Source organism: Mobula birostris, chromosome 7 (genome assembly GCF_030028105.1).
Source record: "Mobula birostris isolate sMobBir1 chromosome 7, sMobBir1.hap1, whole genome shotgun sequence".
Lineage (NCBI taxonomy): Eukaryota > Metazoa > Chordata > Chondrichthyes > Myliobatiformes > Myliobatidae > Mobula > Mobula birostris.
Window position 1 is genome coordinate 47,037,673 of NC_092376.1, and position 19,278 is coordinate 47,056,950.

The 19,278-nt window shown below is 37.3% G+C and overlaps 1 protein-coding gene across 2 annotated transcripts in view; it reads left to right on the plus strand.

Annotated features, from left to right (window-relative positions):
* xpo4 (exportin 4) overlaps nt 1–19,050 on the plus strand; it is a 110,639-nt gene extending 91,589 nt beyond the window's left edge. For both annotated transcript variants that reach the window (XM_072263066.1, XM_072263067.1), the window contains exons 15-23: nt 664–833; nt 1,011–1,185; nt 2,588–2,881; nt 7,738–7,918; nt 9,099–9,217; nt 9,672–9,802; nt 11,079–11,196; nt 14,450–14,542; nt 14,649–19,050. In XM_072263066.1, the coding sequence (XP_072119167.1) occupies nt 664–833; nt 1,011–1,185; nt 2,588–2,881; nt 7,738–7,918; nt 9,099–9,217; nt 9,672–9,802; nt 11,079–11,196; nt 14,450–14,542; nt 14,649–14,846 (1,479 nt within the window). In that variant the 3' untranslated portion in view covers nt 14,847–19,050. The remainder of the gene's footprint in view (nt 1–663; nt 834–1,010; nt 1,186–2,587; nt 2,882–7,737; nt 7,919–9,098; nt 9,218–9,671; nt 9,803–11,078; nt 11,197–14,449; nt 14,543–14,648) is intronic.
* Nucleotides 19,051–19,278: the final 228 nt, after the last annotated feature.

The following is a 19,278-nucleotide window of genomic DNA, read 5'->3' on the forward strand; positions in this document are numbered from 1 at the left end:
ACATGAAAAAGTAAAAAGAAACAAAACTTGCAGAGCCCAGAATCCCCCAATCCTTCCTCTGCAGAAAAAGAAAAGCAACAATAACAATCCCCAACCCCCTCACTCGCAGAAAAAAAACACAGCGACAATAATAACACATCCCCAACCCCTCCCTTGCTATGTACAAATTGGCTGCTACAGAACTTAAATAAAAGCAAAATCCTTTGGGTACTGGTGAAGGGTATTTAATCTGAAATATAAACCCTATATCTCTTTCCATGGATGCTCTCTGACTTGCTGAGTATTTTCAATATTTCTAGCATCTGCATTTTATCTTAAATTTTCTATCACAGAACTGAAGTGGCATTGCTCTAAATTTCTTGTGGGATGCTGAATCTGTGATCATCTGCTGTGAACATGAAAGTTTGTTCATTTTAAAATCATGAGAATATCTTATTGATGGAAGTGCTGTTAGGGCAAAGTTCCATGGAAAATTCAGTGTAAAAGTTCACTGATTTTATCACCTACATTATTGAGGAAGCAAATACATTTGAAACGTATCATTCTGAATTCTCATAATGGTGTGCAAGTCTTTTTGCAAAATTCCCTTTCAGATCTAAGAGCTGAATGAGCATCATTGCCATTTTTTTTTTGAAATGTCATCTTTCTTTTCTTTCTTTACAGATAAGTTTACCTTTAAGTACAGCATTTGGTGCAGACACTGAAGGTGCTCAGTGGATTGTTGGTTACCTTTTAGAAAAGGTTATAAGTAATCTTTCAGTGTGGATTGCAGAACAGGACCTGGCAAATGACACCGTTCAACTCCTTGTAACTCTGGTAGAGAGGAGAGAACGGTGAGTACATATTGTAGTAAGGTTAGGCCATTTGCCCTGCATTGTAAAAAAAAATAATTACTTTTAGTGCATTGTAAAGAGTTTAATTTTAAATTAATTGGATGGTGACTGTAATTGGATGTTGATTATTCTTAGTGTATGTGTATAGATAATGTTAATTGATAATTTTCATTTTAGGGCCAATTTAGTAATAAAATGTGAAAACTGGTGGAATTTAGCGAAACAATATGCAAGTCGAAGCCCACCATTAAGCTACCTTCCTAGTACCGTACAGCGGACATTGATGAAAGCCCTCGTTTTGGCAGGGTTTGCTCATGTGGATACAGAAACAAAACAGCAGTACTGGACGGAGGTGAGAATTTGCATATGGATTTAATGTAATATTTTGTCTGGGGTTGAAAGATTTCCAAATCTCTAGTTAAGTTTTATATGTAACTGAGAAAATGTCTTGGAAGAGAATGATTAAGGATTTGTATACTGATATACTAAGTTAAGTGGACTCAGCAAGAATCCATTTTACCACTATATAAATTATCCTCTACTAGAATATGTTAACCAGGCAGAGCATAGCACTGAACTGTGGTATCATTCTGTAGTTCAGTAGATTGCAGTTGCTCTGTTAACATTCATGGCTTAAAGAGAGTTAAGAGTCAACAATTCTGTTTGCGGGCGTGAAAGTTCTTATTATCTAAATGACACGTGCACGTGATAGTGGTTTGACTAGGATGGTATTCATTGTCTTTAGCAATTCTGTTATGTTTGATTTGATTCTCTGCACAACTTAAAAATATAATTCCCAAATGTTTTCATCAAGCTGTAAGTATCTGTCTCTTGCAATGCCAAAGTTAGCTTGTTCTATATCTTGGGGGACCACTGGAGGTGCCTTTCTGAATTCTTTAAATGAAATCGGCTATAAGTTGAAATGCAACATAACACATTCACAGGATAAGACAGGTTTACCAAAATGGTTATTCATGGTTACATGGTATATTAAATTCAAAATGTATTTTACACTAAAGTGAACTTGTGAATATAGTAGTGCAAAAATACTACAATACAAATCCATGTGCTTCAGACCTGAATTGTAGAGGAAGAGATCAAACCTTGAATGTGATTTTATAGTCTGCTTGAATTTAAGTTAAGCCACCAAAATGGCTTTGTCAGTTGTCTTCACTTTGGATATCTAAATTGTCTGTAGAAACTTAGTAGTAATATTAATTTAAAGATTTCAAAGATTTGATTTTACTTACTACGACTGCTTTCAAGGAAAGTCATATCCTCAGCAAGAGCAAAATGAGTTTTGTGATTTATATATTTTTTTAGAATCTCTGGCATGGTGGATCAACAGTTAGCAGTTTTGTCTCACTTTGCCAGGGACCTGATTCAAAACTGACCTTGCCTGTGGCAAAGTTGTGTGTTCTCCTCGCCACTATGGGATTTCACCAGATACTGCGGAATTCTCTCGTGTCCCAAAATGTGCTGTAAAGTTAATATGCTGCTGTAAATTACCAGATAGTGTAGGTAAGTGGCACAAATAGAATCAAAAATGAGTATGAGAGAGAATAAATTGTAAAACAACAGGAAAATAGCATGAGAGGGAATAGGACTGATGGGATTACTCTTTCAGAAGCCAACATGGATCTACCGAGCCAAAATTCATTTTTCTAAGTTGTAACAAGCAAGAAAAAAATCTCAAGGTGAGAAACATTCCATGATGATTCACTTTATTTATCATAGATTTATATTTTTCTTAGGTTCTCCAGCCACTTCAACAACGATTTCTTAATGTTATAAACCAAGAAAACTTCCAACAAATCTGTCAGGAAGAAGAGGTAAAGCAGGAGATCATTGCCACGCTAGAAGCACTTTGTGGAATAGCTGAAGCAACACAAATAGACAATGTGGTCATTCTCTTCACCTTTTTAATGGACTTCCTCAATAATTGCATTGGCTTAATGGAGATTTACAAGAACACACCCGAGACGGTTAACTTGATAATAGAAGTTTTTGTTGAAGTTGCACATAAACAAATCTGTTACCTTGGAGAGGTAAGTAAAATACCTCAGAGCTACTTTGCTTGTTTCTCGATGTCTTAGATATTGTTACTATTTAGCAATTGTGTGCTTCGTAACTTGCCTTTATTCATTTTTATTGTTGGTGTTTCCTCCTTCAAAAGAATTTGATTATGGAATAAGAGCAAGTTCCATAAACACCTTGTAAATGAATATAAATGAGTAATTAATGAAAACTACATGCATTGTAACTATTGCAGTAGTAACAGAAAACCTTTGTATTTTGTTTAAGAAAAATAATCTGAATTGTGATATATCTTTTTAACTGGTTGTTAGCTCTAAAGAAACTGGACTTTATACACACTTGGAAAATGCAAATAAATCATGATTGCCAAGTACCAAATTATAAGTATTTACAAAGTTAGAAAGCTACCTACTTATATAGTGTTTATTTGTTAAGACCACAGCTTTCTTTACCTTAAATAATGCTAAAACTATTCATGAATATAAAGGAGATGCATAGCATCAGGGTTTGTGATCTTTCAGGAAATTAAGTTACACGGACAGGAAATACCAGCATTCTGGTTGTACAAAGACAGTAGTATCAGTCTTTTTATGAGGTCTTGACTCAAGAATCGTTTATAGATGTTATTTGTCCAGATTTCCTGAAAGCATTCAACAATATTTTACATAGTACAGGCAAAAATGGAATTAGAAGTAGCCTTTGGCTTTGGTTGGAACTTGTTTGGAAGGTAGGAAGCCAAAGAATGGGAATAAAAGTTGCTGATGTGACAACTGATATATTCCAGGGATCTATAGTGAGTCTTTCTATCAATGTCAATTATATTTTGGAAATTTGTTATACTTAGAAAATCCAGTCAGCCCTCCTTATCCGCGAGGGATTGGTTCCGGGACCCCTCGCGAATACCAAAAAATGCGGATGCTCAAGTCCCTTATTCAACCTGGCTCAATGCGGTGGACCTTAGGACCCAGCGGAACCCCAGACCTTATTTAACCTGCTCAGTGCGGTGGGCATTAGGACCCGGCGGTGGAGCTCTGAATCCACAGCGTTTCTGTTCATGAAAATAATCACGATCGCGATTTAAAATAAAGTGGAAATAATAAAGCGATCGGAAAGAGGTGAAACGCCATCGGTCATTGGAAAGGCGTTAGGCTACAGTCAGTCAACGATCGGAGCAATTTTAAAGGATAAAATGAGAAAGACCCTGCCCGATTAAAGCTGAAATGCAGTGGTTTAATTATTGGATTTTGGGGTTTTGGGTTTTTGATCCTCCACGTCAACCCGGCAGGGATGGAGAGCATTTGGGAGCGGTCTGTCACTGAATCAAACGCGGGAATTTCTGTTCCCGAGCCTGGCGCTGAAACATACGTTTAATTGTTTTATATGCATAGAAAAGTAAAATATATACTATATACTGAGAAAAAAATTTGACTAACTGATGCTAAATAATACCGGATGTACCTGTTCCAACTTACTTAGTAAGAGAACTTCTGTTTTTTTTTTCGATCCCGATCCACGATAACCTACGCACATCCTCCGGTATACTTTAAATTATCACTAGATTACTTATAATACCTAATACAATGTAAATGCTATGTAAAATAGTTGTTATACTGCATTGTTTAGGGAATAATGACAAGAAAAAAAAGTGTACATGCTCGAACAGCAAGTGCTGGAAGAGCACTTCCAGGTTTTCTCGATTCGCGGTTGGTTGAATTCACGCATGCGGAACTCGCGGATAAGGAGGGCCGACTGTATATTTAAGACAAGGTTGGATAAATTTTTGCATAGTAGAGGAATTGAGGGTTATGGGGTAAAGGCAGGTAGGTGGAGATGAGACCGTGGCCAGATCAGTCATGATCTTATCGAATTGCGGAGCAGGCTGGACGGGCCAGATGGTCTCCTGCTCCTATTTCTTATGTTCTTAAGTTTTCAGATACTCCAGATTCTGTCTACTGTGTATTTCCAGTATTCCAGGTTTCTCAAAGAGTAAAGCATCGGAAACTCTGTAGGACTATGTAGATCTTGAAATTTAAATCTAGAGAGGTAGGCAGCTGCAAAAAGCAATTGAAAGGTGAATTGAAAGTTTGCATTTTTGTACAAGACCTGGAGTACAAATAAAGTTGCGGATCAGTTGAATAGTTTTGATCAGCTTCCTCCTGGATTATGTTTTGGGCACTACATCATAGAGGAAGTGTATTGGACCTGGGTGTTTATTGTGCAGTTTCACTGAAGTTAGAAACTTAGAAAACCAAAAGCACAATACAGGCCCTTCGGCCCACGATGCTGAGCCAAACATGTACTTGTTTTAGAAATTACCTAGTGTTACCCATAGCCCTCTATTTTTCTAAGCTCCATGTACCTATCCAGGAGCCTCTTAAAATACCCTATTGTATCTGCCTTCACCACAGTTGCCGACAGCCCATTCCACACACTCATCACTCTCTGCGTTTTTAAAAAAAAACATTACCCCTGACATTTCCTCTGTACCTACTTCCAAGCACCTTAAATCCGTGTCCTCTCGTGTTAGCCATTTCAGCCCTGGGAAAAAGCCTCTGACTATCCACAAGATCAATGCCTCTCATCATCTTGTACTCCTCTGTCAGGTCACCTGTCATCCTACATCGCTCCATGGAGAAAAGGCCGAGTTCACTCAACCTATTCTCATAAGGCATGCTTGCCAATCCAAGCAACATCCTTGTAAATCTCCTCTGCACCTTTTCTATAGTTTCCACATCCTTCCTGTAGTGAGGTGACCAAAACTGAGCACAGTACTCCAAGTGGTGTCTGATCAGTGTCCTATATAGCTGTAACATTACCTCTCTGCTCTTGAATTCAATCCCACAGTTGATAAGGACCAATACACCGTATTCCGCCTTAACCACACAGTCAACCTGCACAGCAGCTTTGAGTGTCCTATGGACTCAGACCCCCAAGATCCCTCTGATCCTCCACACTACCAAAAGTCTTACCATTAATACTATATTCTGCCATCATGTTTGATCTACCAAATTGAACCACCTCACACTTATCTGGGTTGAACTCCATCTGCCACTTCTCCACCCAGTTTTGCATCCTATGAATGTCCCGCTGTAACCTCTGACAGCCCTCCACACTATCCACAACACCTCCAACCTTTGTGTCATTGGCAAATTTACTAATCTATCCCTCCACTTCCTCATCCAGCTCATTTATAAAAATCACGAAAAAAGTTATGCTAAGTTTGGAGGTATATATCCAAGAGGACACAAAATTGAAGAAGAAGCTGATCAGTTGTTTAAAATGTTTGGTTGGGTAGGTACAAAAAGCTGTTGGTAGAATCAATATGACTATATATTTTATGCATTGTAGGTAGTCAATTTAAAAGTGAAATAGGGATCATTTTACCCAGGCACAGTCTGACATTGGTAGGTATTTGAGTAAAGAGGTATTGGTAGCTTTTGAAAGAGATGGTTGATAAAAAAAAACACAATGATTTTTATATAAATCATGAGAAGGAAACTATTCAGTGTGTTCTGGCATGGAGTTAGTGGGCTGAATAGCTTTTTTGCTATAATGATTCTGATTTATTTTTACTTTTTCAGCCCCAAGATAGGTATCAACTTGGTATAAAAGTCTACTAGTTTGAGTTTTTTTTTTGCTGTGGTCTTGATTGAGTTTAGTTATTTATACAATAAGTAACCAGTTTTGTCATATTGTTTGCCTTTACTGCACAAGGCATCCTTATTCATTTGGTTACATCCAGAGATAAATGCTGAGTCTCTCCTGATCGTATTATTTCATTAAAAAGACATTTAAAAAAAACAATGGAGGAAATTGCCTGCACAAGTGCTATAATTTTTCCCCCAATTTTCTGCTTCATATACACCAAGGTGATAATAAAGTTGTAATGTTGCTTCCTGGCTAGGAGTTGTTGGATTTGAATAGAACTTGGATTGGAGTACTCAAACCTGTTAAGAGTGCCATTTTCAGGCTTGCGTTCTTGAAGCACTTGTGTAGGGAAGCTGAATTTTAAAAAAGGGATAATGCTTACTTGAAAGCACAAAATTCTATCGCTCTCACAAGGCTCATGAGAATCCTGAAGGTTTTACTGGAAGGACTGAAGGTATTGTGTCATGTGGGCCAGTTCTAGAGAATCCAGTGCCTCTTTTAATTCTTTAACTTTCTTCCTTTGCTAATTATTCTTTTCCACCACCATGGTATCATTTGCCTATCTCTGATTTTTATTTCCTCCCTGGTTCAGCTGTACCACAATCCATTCTCTCTCTCATTCTCCCATCCTAGATGTTTCTGTGATCCTCACATGTACACTTGTTTTCATTTCTGACTTTTGAACAGTTTGGATAATGAACTGTTTTTGGGAACAGAAGACTAGTAATTTGGGGACTGTCTGTATACTCTTGTTTATGTAACTGATATATTTGTCTCAGTTTGCATAAGTGACTTGAGACTATAATAGTTGCTTTATATCTCTGTGTACAATCTGTTCTCAGTGCAGAACAATGCTTCCTTTACTTCACCTTTGACTTCATGCTAATACAGTCGACCTTCACTAATCCGACTACCTGTAATCTGGTTCTTTCGATAATCCGCCACTGATTATGCTTGATGTGATCCTTCTGTATTTCGGCATTTTCACTAATCCAGCACTCCTCAGGTCCCAATGGTGCCAGATTAGTGAAGGTCGACCTGTAGCGCCTAAAAGAATTGTCAAACTTAAATTCATTTGTTATCTCTCATCAGATTTGTTACTTTGTCTGTTTCCTTACAAGAGGAAAAGAGACCGCTGATTAGCTGTTTTCTCTAGAAGTCATTTGCAGTTTGTTTTGAGTGGTTTTTAAGCTATTAAATTTTTTTTCTGATTTTGCAGTCAAAAGCTATGAAGTTGTATGAAGCCTGCCTGACATTACTGCAGGTTTATTCCAAGAACAGCTTGGGAAGGAAACGGTCTGACGTGGCAGCCGAAGAAGAACAGTATCAAGACTTGTTACTTATTATGGAGCTTTTGACTAACCTCCTATCTAAGGAGTTTATAGATTTCAGTGATACAGGTACGTTTTAACTTTGGAGTACAAAGAAGACAAAGAGACAGAACAAAACAACATGCAAAATATGACATTACAATATCTCCTTAAGTTATGAATGCCACTTGAATAAATTCTGATGGTTTAAAATACTGATGCACAATAATGTAATGGAGTGATTTGAGTTCTGGAGTGTGTTTTTGAATGAGGCCACAATGAGCCACTACATGAATTGAGAATAGAGCTGGCAAAGAGTTGTGCTTTTGAAAATGGACTTTTTTCTTCTTTTTTATTAAATGCCACAAAGATTTTGTAATAAGGTGTGGTTGGCAATGCAGTTGCTCTTAGGCATCCACTTCTGGTCTGCTTGTTTCTGCTAAATTTCTGTGATTTCTGAAATGATTGAAACCAGAACATTAGTTGTCACAAGTGCATTAGGTAGATAGATAGTATGGGAGGTAGAAGATGAATAAAAATGATGTGCAGAACAGGCATAATTTAACCAACAAGTAAACTTGGTTTTTGGTGTCAGAGAGAATGTTCAGTTTGATGGCTGTGGTCCATAAGGTCTTCCATGTGGGAGAGAATGTTGCACTTCTTGCCCACAAGGTTTTGAAAATTTGCAAATTTTCTGTTTCCAGCCTACTTTGAACCACTGGTGTTCGGCATGCCTTCTACCGCTTTTTAAATGACAAGGAAACTGTTAGGTTTTATCAGCAGTGTGGGTCTAACTGGTCTGTAGCTCCTTCCTTTAACCCTCCCTTTAACCTTCCCTTTAAGTTTGCTATTATATTAGCTATGTTCTATTCTGGGAATAATTGTGTAAGATGGCAATTAGTGCATTCAATATCTCCGCAGCCAGTTCTTTCAAAATCTTGAGATGCAGATTGTCATGTCCTGGGAATTTATTGGCTTTCAGTCAAATGAATTTTGTCAATTCTTTTTATTGATGCTAATTTGTTTGAGATCCTCATATGTACTAGATGAGTTACTGTATTATTTCTAATAACTTAATGCCTTCATATTCAGAATGCTCAAAATGCCTGAAGTCTTTTGGGGAATAAATAATACCGTGCATCAAGGAGATAGAATTTCTTTATAAATTCAGGAATTAGAAACACATCCATTTCCTAAAGTTCCTATCTGTCTGCTAGGCTTTTTAAGAAGGAGAAGTTTTAATCCATTTTGCACATTATTTCCACTGCAGATGAAGTATTTCGGGGACAGGAACCTGGGCAATCGGGAAACAGATCAGTGTCAGCTGCAGATGTTGTCCTTTACGGAGTTAATATCGTACTGCCACTAATGTCACAAGATTTGCTAAAGGTAGGGATTATTTTTAATATTAAAACATAGTGGAAAAATTACACTTACTTTTATATTTACTGCCACTGGAGACTAGCAGCCGATTTGAACAGCCTACAGAGCTGAGCAATATGTCTTGTGCAGAATTTAGTATATTACCGTGGTACTTCAGCAGACAGATCAGTTGGGTGGGGGGATGGATGCGCCAAGCCCAAGGTGCACCTGTATTGTGGGGAGGTGGACGGGGGGAGCTTACTGTTAGCAAGTAGGAAGAGCATCATGGAGAGGCTGTATACTGTATCACAGTGAGAAAAACAAAACTATTAATGTACTTGTTTAAATCATAAGAATGTTGTCTGGTACTAATGATGGAGGCTGGTGTGTAATAGTTTGATGCAGTGATTCTGGCCACGTATTGTCTTTATATTATAGTTGATAAATATTTTACAAATTAAGTTTTTTTTTGTCTTGACAGTTTCCATCATTGTGTAACCAATATTACAAATTAATCACCTTCATCTGTGAGATATTTCCTGAGAAAATACCACAACTTCCAGAAGAACTTTTTAAGAGTCTTATGTACTCCTTGGAACTGGGAATGACCTCGTATCCTTTTACTGCTGATTGATGGTCTAATCCATGGGAATTATGCCTTTGACAGTTAAAATGTTAGGCAAGTTTTGTTTCTGGAAGTGTTAAAGTGGGCTGGAGCAACCTGAGCCTGTTATGTACAAATGTAAAGTTATCTTCTTGCATGTTTACTTGCTTGGAATTACAAGAATCCGTATGTTTATTCAAAGCAACCTTGGAAAGTTTTATGTTCAGACAATGTGGAAACCTCTACAGCAAAATCTTCAAACTAACTCAGAAACAAGACCTTAAGATGATATTAAAAATAAAGCTATGATGCACAACTTTTCGAGTATTTTTCCCTTCATCTTCAGTGAAATCATATCTTTTAATAAATAAAAAAATGGGTAGCAGTTGTGTAGTCACTGTAAACACAAAGTTCTCAATAGGAGTACTAGAAGTCAAAAGTTGACACTAAACCACACAGGCATAAAATGGATGAAGAAAAGTCTGGTAAGTAAATTACTTTCTTAGGAAAGGTTTGAAGAAAGAAAGGGAGGTAGAGAAAGAGGTGTTTAAGGAAAGAATTCCAAAGTTTAGGGTACCAGTAGCTTAAAAAGTGCACTTGTCAGAATTAAGGGATTAAATCCTGGAATGAGGAAGAAGCCAAGATTAGAGGAATGCAAATATGATGGAAAGATAAAGTTAGAGGTAATATTAAGAGACAAGATCATAGAGTGACATGAAAATAAGGTGGTATTGCATAATTGCTTTAAAAAAAACTTTTACCCTTCATCTTCACTAAAATGACAAACCTTTTAATGGAGTAGAAAAATTGGTGGAAGTTAGACACATTAAAAAGATAGGAATTCAGTTCCTTCGATTTTCTAAACAGCATCAAAGATAGATGAAGCAGAGCATAATTTATGCTGTACCATCTTCGGAGTCCCAAGATCTATTTAATTGTCACACATAAAAATTGCTAGTGAACGCAGCAGGCCAAGCAGCATCTCTAGGAAGAGGTACAGTTGACGTTTTGGGCCGAGACATCGACTGTACCTCTTCCTAGAGATGCTGCCTGGCCTGCTGCGTTCACCAGCAACTTTTATGTGTGTTGATTGAATTTCCAGCATCTGCAGATTTCCTTGTGTTTATCTATTTAATTGTTATCAGTTTTGTAATTCAGTTAATATATTTTGTATAATCAGTCCTGTGTGACATATCTACATAGTCTGATCCTTTTAAAATTTGCACATGAGGGATATCAACTCATAGATGGCAATTGTACAGTTTCCTTCACTCTTTCCTTCAGAATGACACCTGAAGTTTCCCAACTCTGTTTAGAAGCTCTTACACCCCTGGCTGAACAGTGTGCCAAGGCACAAGAGACAGAATCACCACTCTTCACTGCAACCAGACATTTCCTTAAGGTACATCTTAAGGTTGCAATAGTTGGTCTTTGATTATTTTCTATGTTGTTATGGTATGAATGGCAAATCCTAAAGTTCATAAAGTCAAACATATAATAACATTATCTATATGACAATTTCATTTTATATTAATAAGAAGAAATTTTATTTATGCATTTTGAGAAGCTAAAATTCTATTTGTACTTCATCACTTTTTCACAGCCATTCACTGTGCCCTCACCATTACATGTTCCGTTTCTAAATTTTCCCTTTTTTTAGATTCCTTTGTCTCCATCTCGGGGATAGGCCAGATGTTAAACATCCATAACTCCCACAGTTACCTAGTATTTCCCCATACTACCTTTTGTAATGATTTTTTTTTTGTCCCAGTTTCTCCATTGACCTTGTTTTTCACAAAGATGCCTCTGAGATGCCCTCCTTCACTCCACCATGGTGCTCTTCACCACATTTCTTCTATTTGATGCTCCTTTGCTCTCATCTCTCTTTTCCACGACAGAGGTAGAAGTTCTTTCTTCACCTATCACCCAACTAGCTTCTGCATTGAACATGTCATCCCTTACAATTTCTATCAGCTTCAATGATATTCCATCGCCAAATAATGCTTCTCCCTTTCAGTATTTCAAAAGAGCAGCTTTGTTCATGACTCCCTAGTCCTCTCTTCTATCTCTACCTAATACTCTATTCATGGCAATATATCTTGTAACCATAGGTGATGGAGCTGGCCTTTCTCCTCTGCCCTATCTAGCACCATCCAGGAATCCAAACTGTTTTTCCACATGAAAAGTGACTCTAGTGTTCCGCTTCCTGTTGCCTGCCGCTTTAATTTTCCATCCCACTCTCCCTGTGTCTATGGTCTCTTGCTCTGTTACCCTGAGGTCCAATACCTCATCTGTGTACGAACATTGCAGCTTTCCACACTCAATATTGTTTTCTACGATCTCAGCTACCTCGCCTTACCTATATAGAGCTGTTCATTTATAGTCATAGTCATACTTTATTGATCCCAGGGGAAATTTGGTTTTCGTTACAGTTGCACCATAAATAATAAATAGTAATAAAACCATAAATAGTTAAATAGTAATATGTTAATTATGCCAGGAAATAAGTCCAGGACCAGCCTATTGGCTCAGGGTGTCTGACCCTCCAAGGGAGGAGTTGTAAAGTTTGATGGCCACAGGCAGGAATGACTTCCTATGACACTCTGTGTTGCATCTCGGTGGAATGAGTCTCTGGCTGAATGTACTCCTGTGCCCAACCAGTACATTATGTAGTGGATGGGAGACATTGTCCAAGATGGCATGCAACTTGGACAGCATCCTCGTTTCAGACACCACCGTCAGAGAGTCCAGTTCCATCCCCACAACATCACTGGCCTTCCGAATGAGTTTGTTGATTCTGTTGGTGTCTGCTGCCCCAGCATACAACAGCATACGTGATAGCACTGGCCACCACAGACTCGTAGAACATCCTCAGCATTGTCCGGCAGATGTTAAAGGACCTTAGTCTCCTCAGAAAATAGAGACGGCTCTGACCCTTCTTGTAGACAGCCTCAGTGTTCTTTGACCAGTCCAGTTTATTGTCAATTTGTATCCCCAGGTATTTGTAATGCTCCACCATGTCCACCCTGACCCCCTGGATGGAAACAGGGGTCACTGGTACCTTAGCTCTCCTCAGGTCTACCACCAGCTCCTTAGTCTTTTTCACATTAAGGTGCAGATAATTCTGCTCACACCATGTGACAAAGTTTCCTACCATAGCCCTGTTCCCAGCCTCATCTCCCTTGCTGATGCATCCAACTATGGCAGAGTCATCAGAAAACTTCTGAAGATGACAAGACTCAGTGCAGTAGTTGAAGTCTGAGGTGTAAATGGTGAAGAGAAAGGGAGACAAGACAGTCCCCTGTGGAGCCCCAGTGCTGCTGATCACTCTGTCGGGCAAGCACACGTACTGCGGTCTGCCAGTCAGGTAATCAAGAATCCATGTCACCAGGAAAGCATCCACCTGCATTGCTATCAGCTTCTCCCCCAGCAGAGCAGGGCAGATGGTGTTGAACACACTGGAGAAGTCAAAAAACATGACCCTCACAGTGCTCACTGGCTTATCCAGGTGGGTGTTAGACACGGTTCAGCAAGTAGACGATGGCATCCTCAACTCCTAGTCGGGGCTGGTAGGCAAACTGGAGGGGATCTAAGTGTGGTCTGACCATAGGCCAGAGCAGCTCCAGAACAAGTCTCTCCAGGGTCTTCATGATGTGGGAGGTCAATGCCACCGGTCTGTAGTCATTGAGGCCGCTGGGGTGCGGCGTCTTTCACAGCACAGGAACCCTCCGGAGCCTCAGGCTCAGGTTGAATACATGGCGAAGTACTCCACATATCTGAGGGGCACAGGCTTTGAGCACCCTGCTTTATGCTTTAAGTTATCTATTTATGATATTCACATTTTCTTTCTCTACAAGTGGAATTGACCTGGACGTGTCCTCCAACCCTGCATTATGCAACATTGCGTGCTCCTGTTTCTAAAGTCACCCTCTAACTGCCCACGTTAATTCAATAACTAAAGAGAAAGCAACTCACACCACAACCTTCCTGTCTCACGCAATCACCAACATCCTTCTCTCACCTTCTCTGTAACTTAAACCTAACTTATTTTCTCTTGCTCAGTTCTCAGGATCCTCAACCAGAAACATTAACCCTGTTTCAAGATGCTACTTGACTAGCTGAGTTCTTTTACCATTTTCTGTTTTTATTGAAGAATTTGTGTCATACTTAGCTGAGATATGAAAATATCTTTGATTGCCCTTTGCATTTTATTTACAGAAATACATTGGCACATGATCTTTTAAATAAAACCTGAATAGATTGTTTTGCACAAAACGTCTAGGATTTCTTTTGCCAGGAATTGAAATTTCAACATTCTTCCATTATTGGCCTTGATTTTTGTTTAAACTCCACTCTTTGTAGCATTCATTATGAACAAAGTCTCTATACAGGTTAATCTAAGATCCTGCAACAGCCATATGATGTACATTCCTGTTTCATATTTCACAAATATGCTACCAGAAGATCATTGTTCTCTTTTGGTACTTTCTAGTACTAAAATATTGACCTACATTGGCTGTTTTTGGCATTGATGTCAAATGGTATTCTAACTGGCACATGAATTACCAGGACCTTTAGAGATGTATCTGCAGTCTCTAAGAAATGCTCTGACCATCATAGCTACAGGCAGTTATTTGTGATTTGATTGATTACAGCTCGTCTTTGACATGCTGGTACTGCAGAAGCACAATGCTGAACTTACTGATGCTGCAGGAGAAGCATTTTACACATTAGTATGTCTGCACCAGGTAAGAGTGTTTAAAAATGATCTGTTGCACCCACACTCCTCTCCCACTTAATCGTGAATCTCTATTTTTGAAAAATTGCTTATATTCCATGTTGTTGTTTCAACAGGCTGAGTATTCAGAATTAGTTGAAACCTTACTATCAAGCCAGCAGGATCCAGTTATATATCAAAGATTAGCAGATGCCTTTAATAATCTTACTGGAAGCAGCACTCCCCCCACCTTGGACCGCAAGCAGAGGATGGCCTTCCTTAAAAGCCTTAAAGACTTCATGGCAAATGTTGGTGGTCTTCTGTGCGTTAAATAATTGCAAACTGCAAAAGGCCCATGTTGACTAATACACTGTAGAGCATAGAAATCAAAGCTGACTGAATTTTACACCTGTTCCAAGGCTATCGCCTGCCATCTTGGATTTTAGACTCTCAGGATATCTAGTCTACCACAGTAAGAACGAAGGATGAATCCACTACTATTCAGTTGCCAGTGTTTCTTAGCCATGATTTGCCATACAAACTAATTGTTTACTTAAAAAAAGAATTAAATAGTGTATTTTAGAAAATTCCAGTGTATGGATGAATGGCACAGTGAATGAATCCAGTGCCTTTTAAAGTCTGGTTCAAACCAGCTGCCCAAATGGTCAGAGAAACTGTCTTGTTGCTTATATTTGAACCCTTGTTTTGGGGGAATCACTGTAGACAAAATGCACAGCTGTAAATGTGTTATAGCTGAAATTATCTTTATTTTTTTTCAACGTATGGATTTATTTGTGACCTAAAGAAGAAAACACCAAATTGTAGCATTTTAATCTTGATTTTCTTTTGCATATTGGGCAGTAATCACATTGTACACACATTTCAGATTCAATTTGTACTGCCTGCTGTTCAGAATAAAATATATATTTTTGCTTCCAGCGGTGAATTTTAGGAATTGTAACCAGTTGCCTTATTTTCTGTAAATACAAAAGTTTTGTTTTGTGAAAGACTGAAACTGGATTGCCAAAGTGGCAGCTTTGTGTTGTTTCTCTTGTAATGTACTTTTCTTCTAAAATGGAAAGTTTGTCACTGTCTGTTGTCAGAAGTAGCGTTAAGAATTTTTACATATAAATAGAAGTTATCATTTTGGATAGCAGAATTAAGTCATCTAAGTTCTGCATTTCAGGTTTAAAGGGATTTACTTTTAAACAAAACACAACTTGACACTGAACTGCTACACTGCAAAGTTCTTATGTTTATTTGAGCAATAACTAATTCTAGGGTTTGAATTGTTTAATGTTCTTGAGCATATCCTCGGACATTAAAAAAACAAAACAAAACTCTGGTTTATACTGTTGCAAAGTCAAAAATCAAACTTGTGACTTAAGAAAAATGTAAATAAATTGTTAGGCATTTTGCTTGTGACAAATTTGCCTTGACTTGCTGTTGCTCAACAAATCAAATTGTATGTACATAAGTAAATAGAATATTGTAATACTGCACAGTATACTTAGGGTTCCAAAAGAGAAGTTAATCAAGTTGATTTAGTTGAGTTTTGAACATTGAATTAGTTTTAAATACACAGATTGAGTGTTGGGGGTAGGGGAGGGGAGAAGCTTGTGGTGATCACACCACTAAAAAGCTGAAACAGAATATACGCAATGATCATCTGAAGGGAAAAAGAGGGGTTAGCATTTCAAATGTTATCAGTGTAATAGCAGCCTCCATCCAAGATATTCATGTGTCTTTCTCTGTTTGAGTAACTTGAAACACTTCCATTGTTCCAATGTTATTGCCCATTTCATTATCCTTTCATTATCCTACTTTTCCATGAACTATGTATAGGTTGTGTGTCAAAACTACTGAAGAATAATAGTATGGGTTGAGCACCCCTTATCCAGAATGCTTGGGGCCTAAATTGTTTCAGATTTTGGAGTATTTACATCTATATAATGAGGTAGCTTGGGAATGGGACCCATGTGTAAACATGAATTCCATTTACAGCTTGTACATACTCCCTGAAGGTAGTTTTATATAATATTTTAAATATTTTTTACATGAAACAATCATGAGTACACTGCACCATCAGAGAGGTAAGCTGTCACTACCTCAGCCATCCAGCTGGGCAGTCAGTCCCAACTCTGAATTTGTGTGCTACCGGTAAGCAGTTTGTCTTACACTTGTTCATCTCACGTGTATAGTTAACAGTAAAATTATTACATAGTGTTAATATAATGAAAATACAACATAGTAATCACTGTGAGTAATACACAGGTCTGGCTATGATGACTTCTGAAAACAGAGGCAGCCCCACTCAGGGTATATGAGATTACTTCTCAAAACTGTCTGTGGTGCACAGAGACCTGCACATCATCTGGGAACCTTGCCATGCCTTGTGGAATTTTCCATTTGTGGCGTCCTGTCATCTCTCAAAAGAATTTCAGATTTTGGATTTTCAGGTGAGGGGTGCTCAACCTGTACTATGTTTAGTTTCCTGAAGCCAGCAGACTAGCTTAAGTGTAAGCTTGTAAGGATCCCATAAAATACTCCATTTAAAAGAAAAATGGAGTAGCTTATGGAATTAAATTGCTGCATTTTGCTTTTCAATTTTTCTAGAAGATTATTCAAAAGAAACTGAAGCAAAAACAATGTGGTTGAGAATTTGTGCAGATCCCTTTTCTGTAGTGCATTAATGCTTTTTAGTATTTGTCCAAACTTTGGGTCTTATCAAAATACCCCATTAATCAAACTAGTTTCTTGTAATCTGAGGCCAAAAACATAATTTCCCTCTGTTGCTACCTATCTTCCCAGCTAAATCTGAACAAGTTAATTCATTTGCTATGAAAATATTTGAACTAGCCCTCACATAGAATCATTATTTTTTACTACATTTTGTTTTATTAACTGTTCCTATCTAATTCCAAAAGCTGGCAAGAAATAAGATTATATGCAAATCAAAAATACATTGCATTTTATTTATTTTGATGACATTTTTTGACATCCATTCTAAGGAAGGATGATTGATTATTATCTCATTGAAGTGCTTCAGATTACCCTTTTTGGAACTCTATATAATTGCAATTTACCCAAGACACTTTTTTTGCCAGGCTCCCATTAAAATGCAACTGCAATAGTTTTTTTTAATGGATACAATGGAAGATTTTTGAAGTCAGATTTCTACAAATTTGTAGAAAGAGCTTAAGAGGTGACATCTTCATTAAGCATAATATTGCTTGTAAACACTGAACTCTGACCTTGCCTTTTTTCTCCACTCTTCCATTCCCTCCAACATCCTGTATTATTTCCAGACATAATCTGATGCGGTTTACCCGTCATCAATGATTTTTATAATTGAATTGCAAAATGAAAGATTATCATATTTAAATAGATCTTAATCAATGCATGCTGTACAGCAAAGTAATTCCTTGTCAAATTTGCATGGGTACAAATTGGTGGCAAAGAAAACTTGCTGTATATGAATTTGGTGTTCTTCATCACCTAGGTAATGCAAATATATGCTAAAGACCAAGAATTTTGTCTTTGTTATGATGAAATTATTAACCATAGTGTCAACTTAGATACAGGAAAATGGGGTATTAGAATAAGGGACACACTGTACAGATTTTATTCAGCATCACTTAATGTGGTTATGTTAAAAAGATCAAAGAATAATATGATTTGTCTTAAGTATTCTAAGCTCCCGAACATTGTATTTGATATTCCATTTTATCATGTTATGTGAAGTTTCTATCCTATGATTAAACTGCTGGAACTATTGTTGTCTGTTATCATAAAACATTAAGTAATTTATAGCCAAGTTATGCTAAAAAGAAAACATTTTTTTAAAGGTACAGAATGAAAGCTTCACTTTTGGTTATCATATTTGTAATATTTTTAAAAGGTGTCACATTTTGGTTTCAATTCCATGATTTCAGTCCTAGTTCTGACCAGGATATCTAGGACTGTTGAACAAAGTATTTAACTATGCTGTGAAATAATGCAGGTCAACAAAAATAAAAAAAAAAACTGTCAATTGCTGCCATGTGACAACTACTGTGACCTTTTCAATTCATCTGGAATCTGTTTTGAATGAATCATAGTTTTTCTTGATGTGTTATCAGTTCATGGACAGTTATGCATAAATTGATAGCTATAATGCATTTAAATGATTAGTATTTTGTATGTTTTGTACCTTTTGTGATTTATTTTCACATATTACATCCCTGATGTGTGCAAGTTCAGCACCATTTTATGTACATTATAGGAATTTTGACAATTAGATTTTTTTAATTGCGAATAGAAGGAATTGTAAAGGTTTGAGGATATGTTTTGGGGACAGCTGTCTCACCTAAAATGTATCGTATAAGTGTTCTTATAAAATTTAATATTTTGCTGCAGTTGAGTTCAGTACAAATTCTGACTATTGCATAGTCTACCCTTCTTGCATAGTACAAGATACATTTTTTAAAGAAAAATACACATGGAATGTTTCTCTGTATATATGCGGTGACGACCAAATAAACTTTGGCTGCTCTTTAAATCAACCTGTCACCATTAAAAATTGGTTTTGTTAATAGGAAGGATTTCTCACACTACACTTAAAACAATAGAATCAATGTTATATTAGGTTAAAACATGTTCAATATTATTTGTTGTATGCAAACTGATAGTTTAAGCCTCAATTTCAATTACTATTACTTATGATTAAAATGTAACATTGTGATTTAAAATACTAAGATACATTGTGAAGAATAACAGATGGCTTCT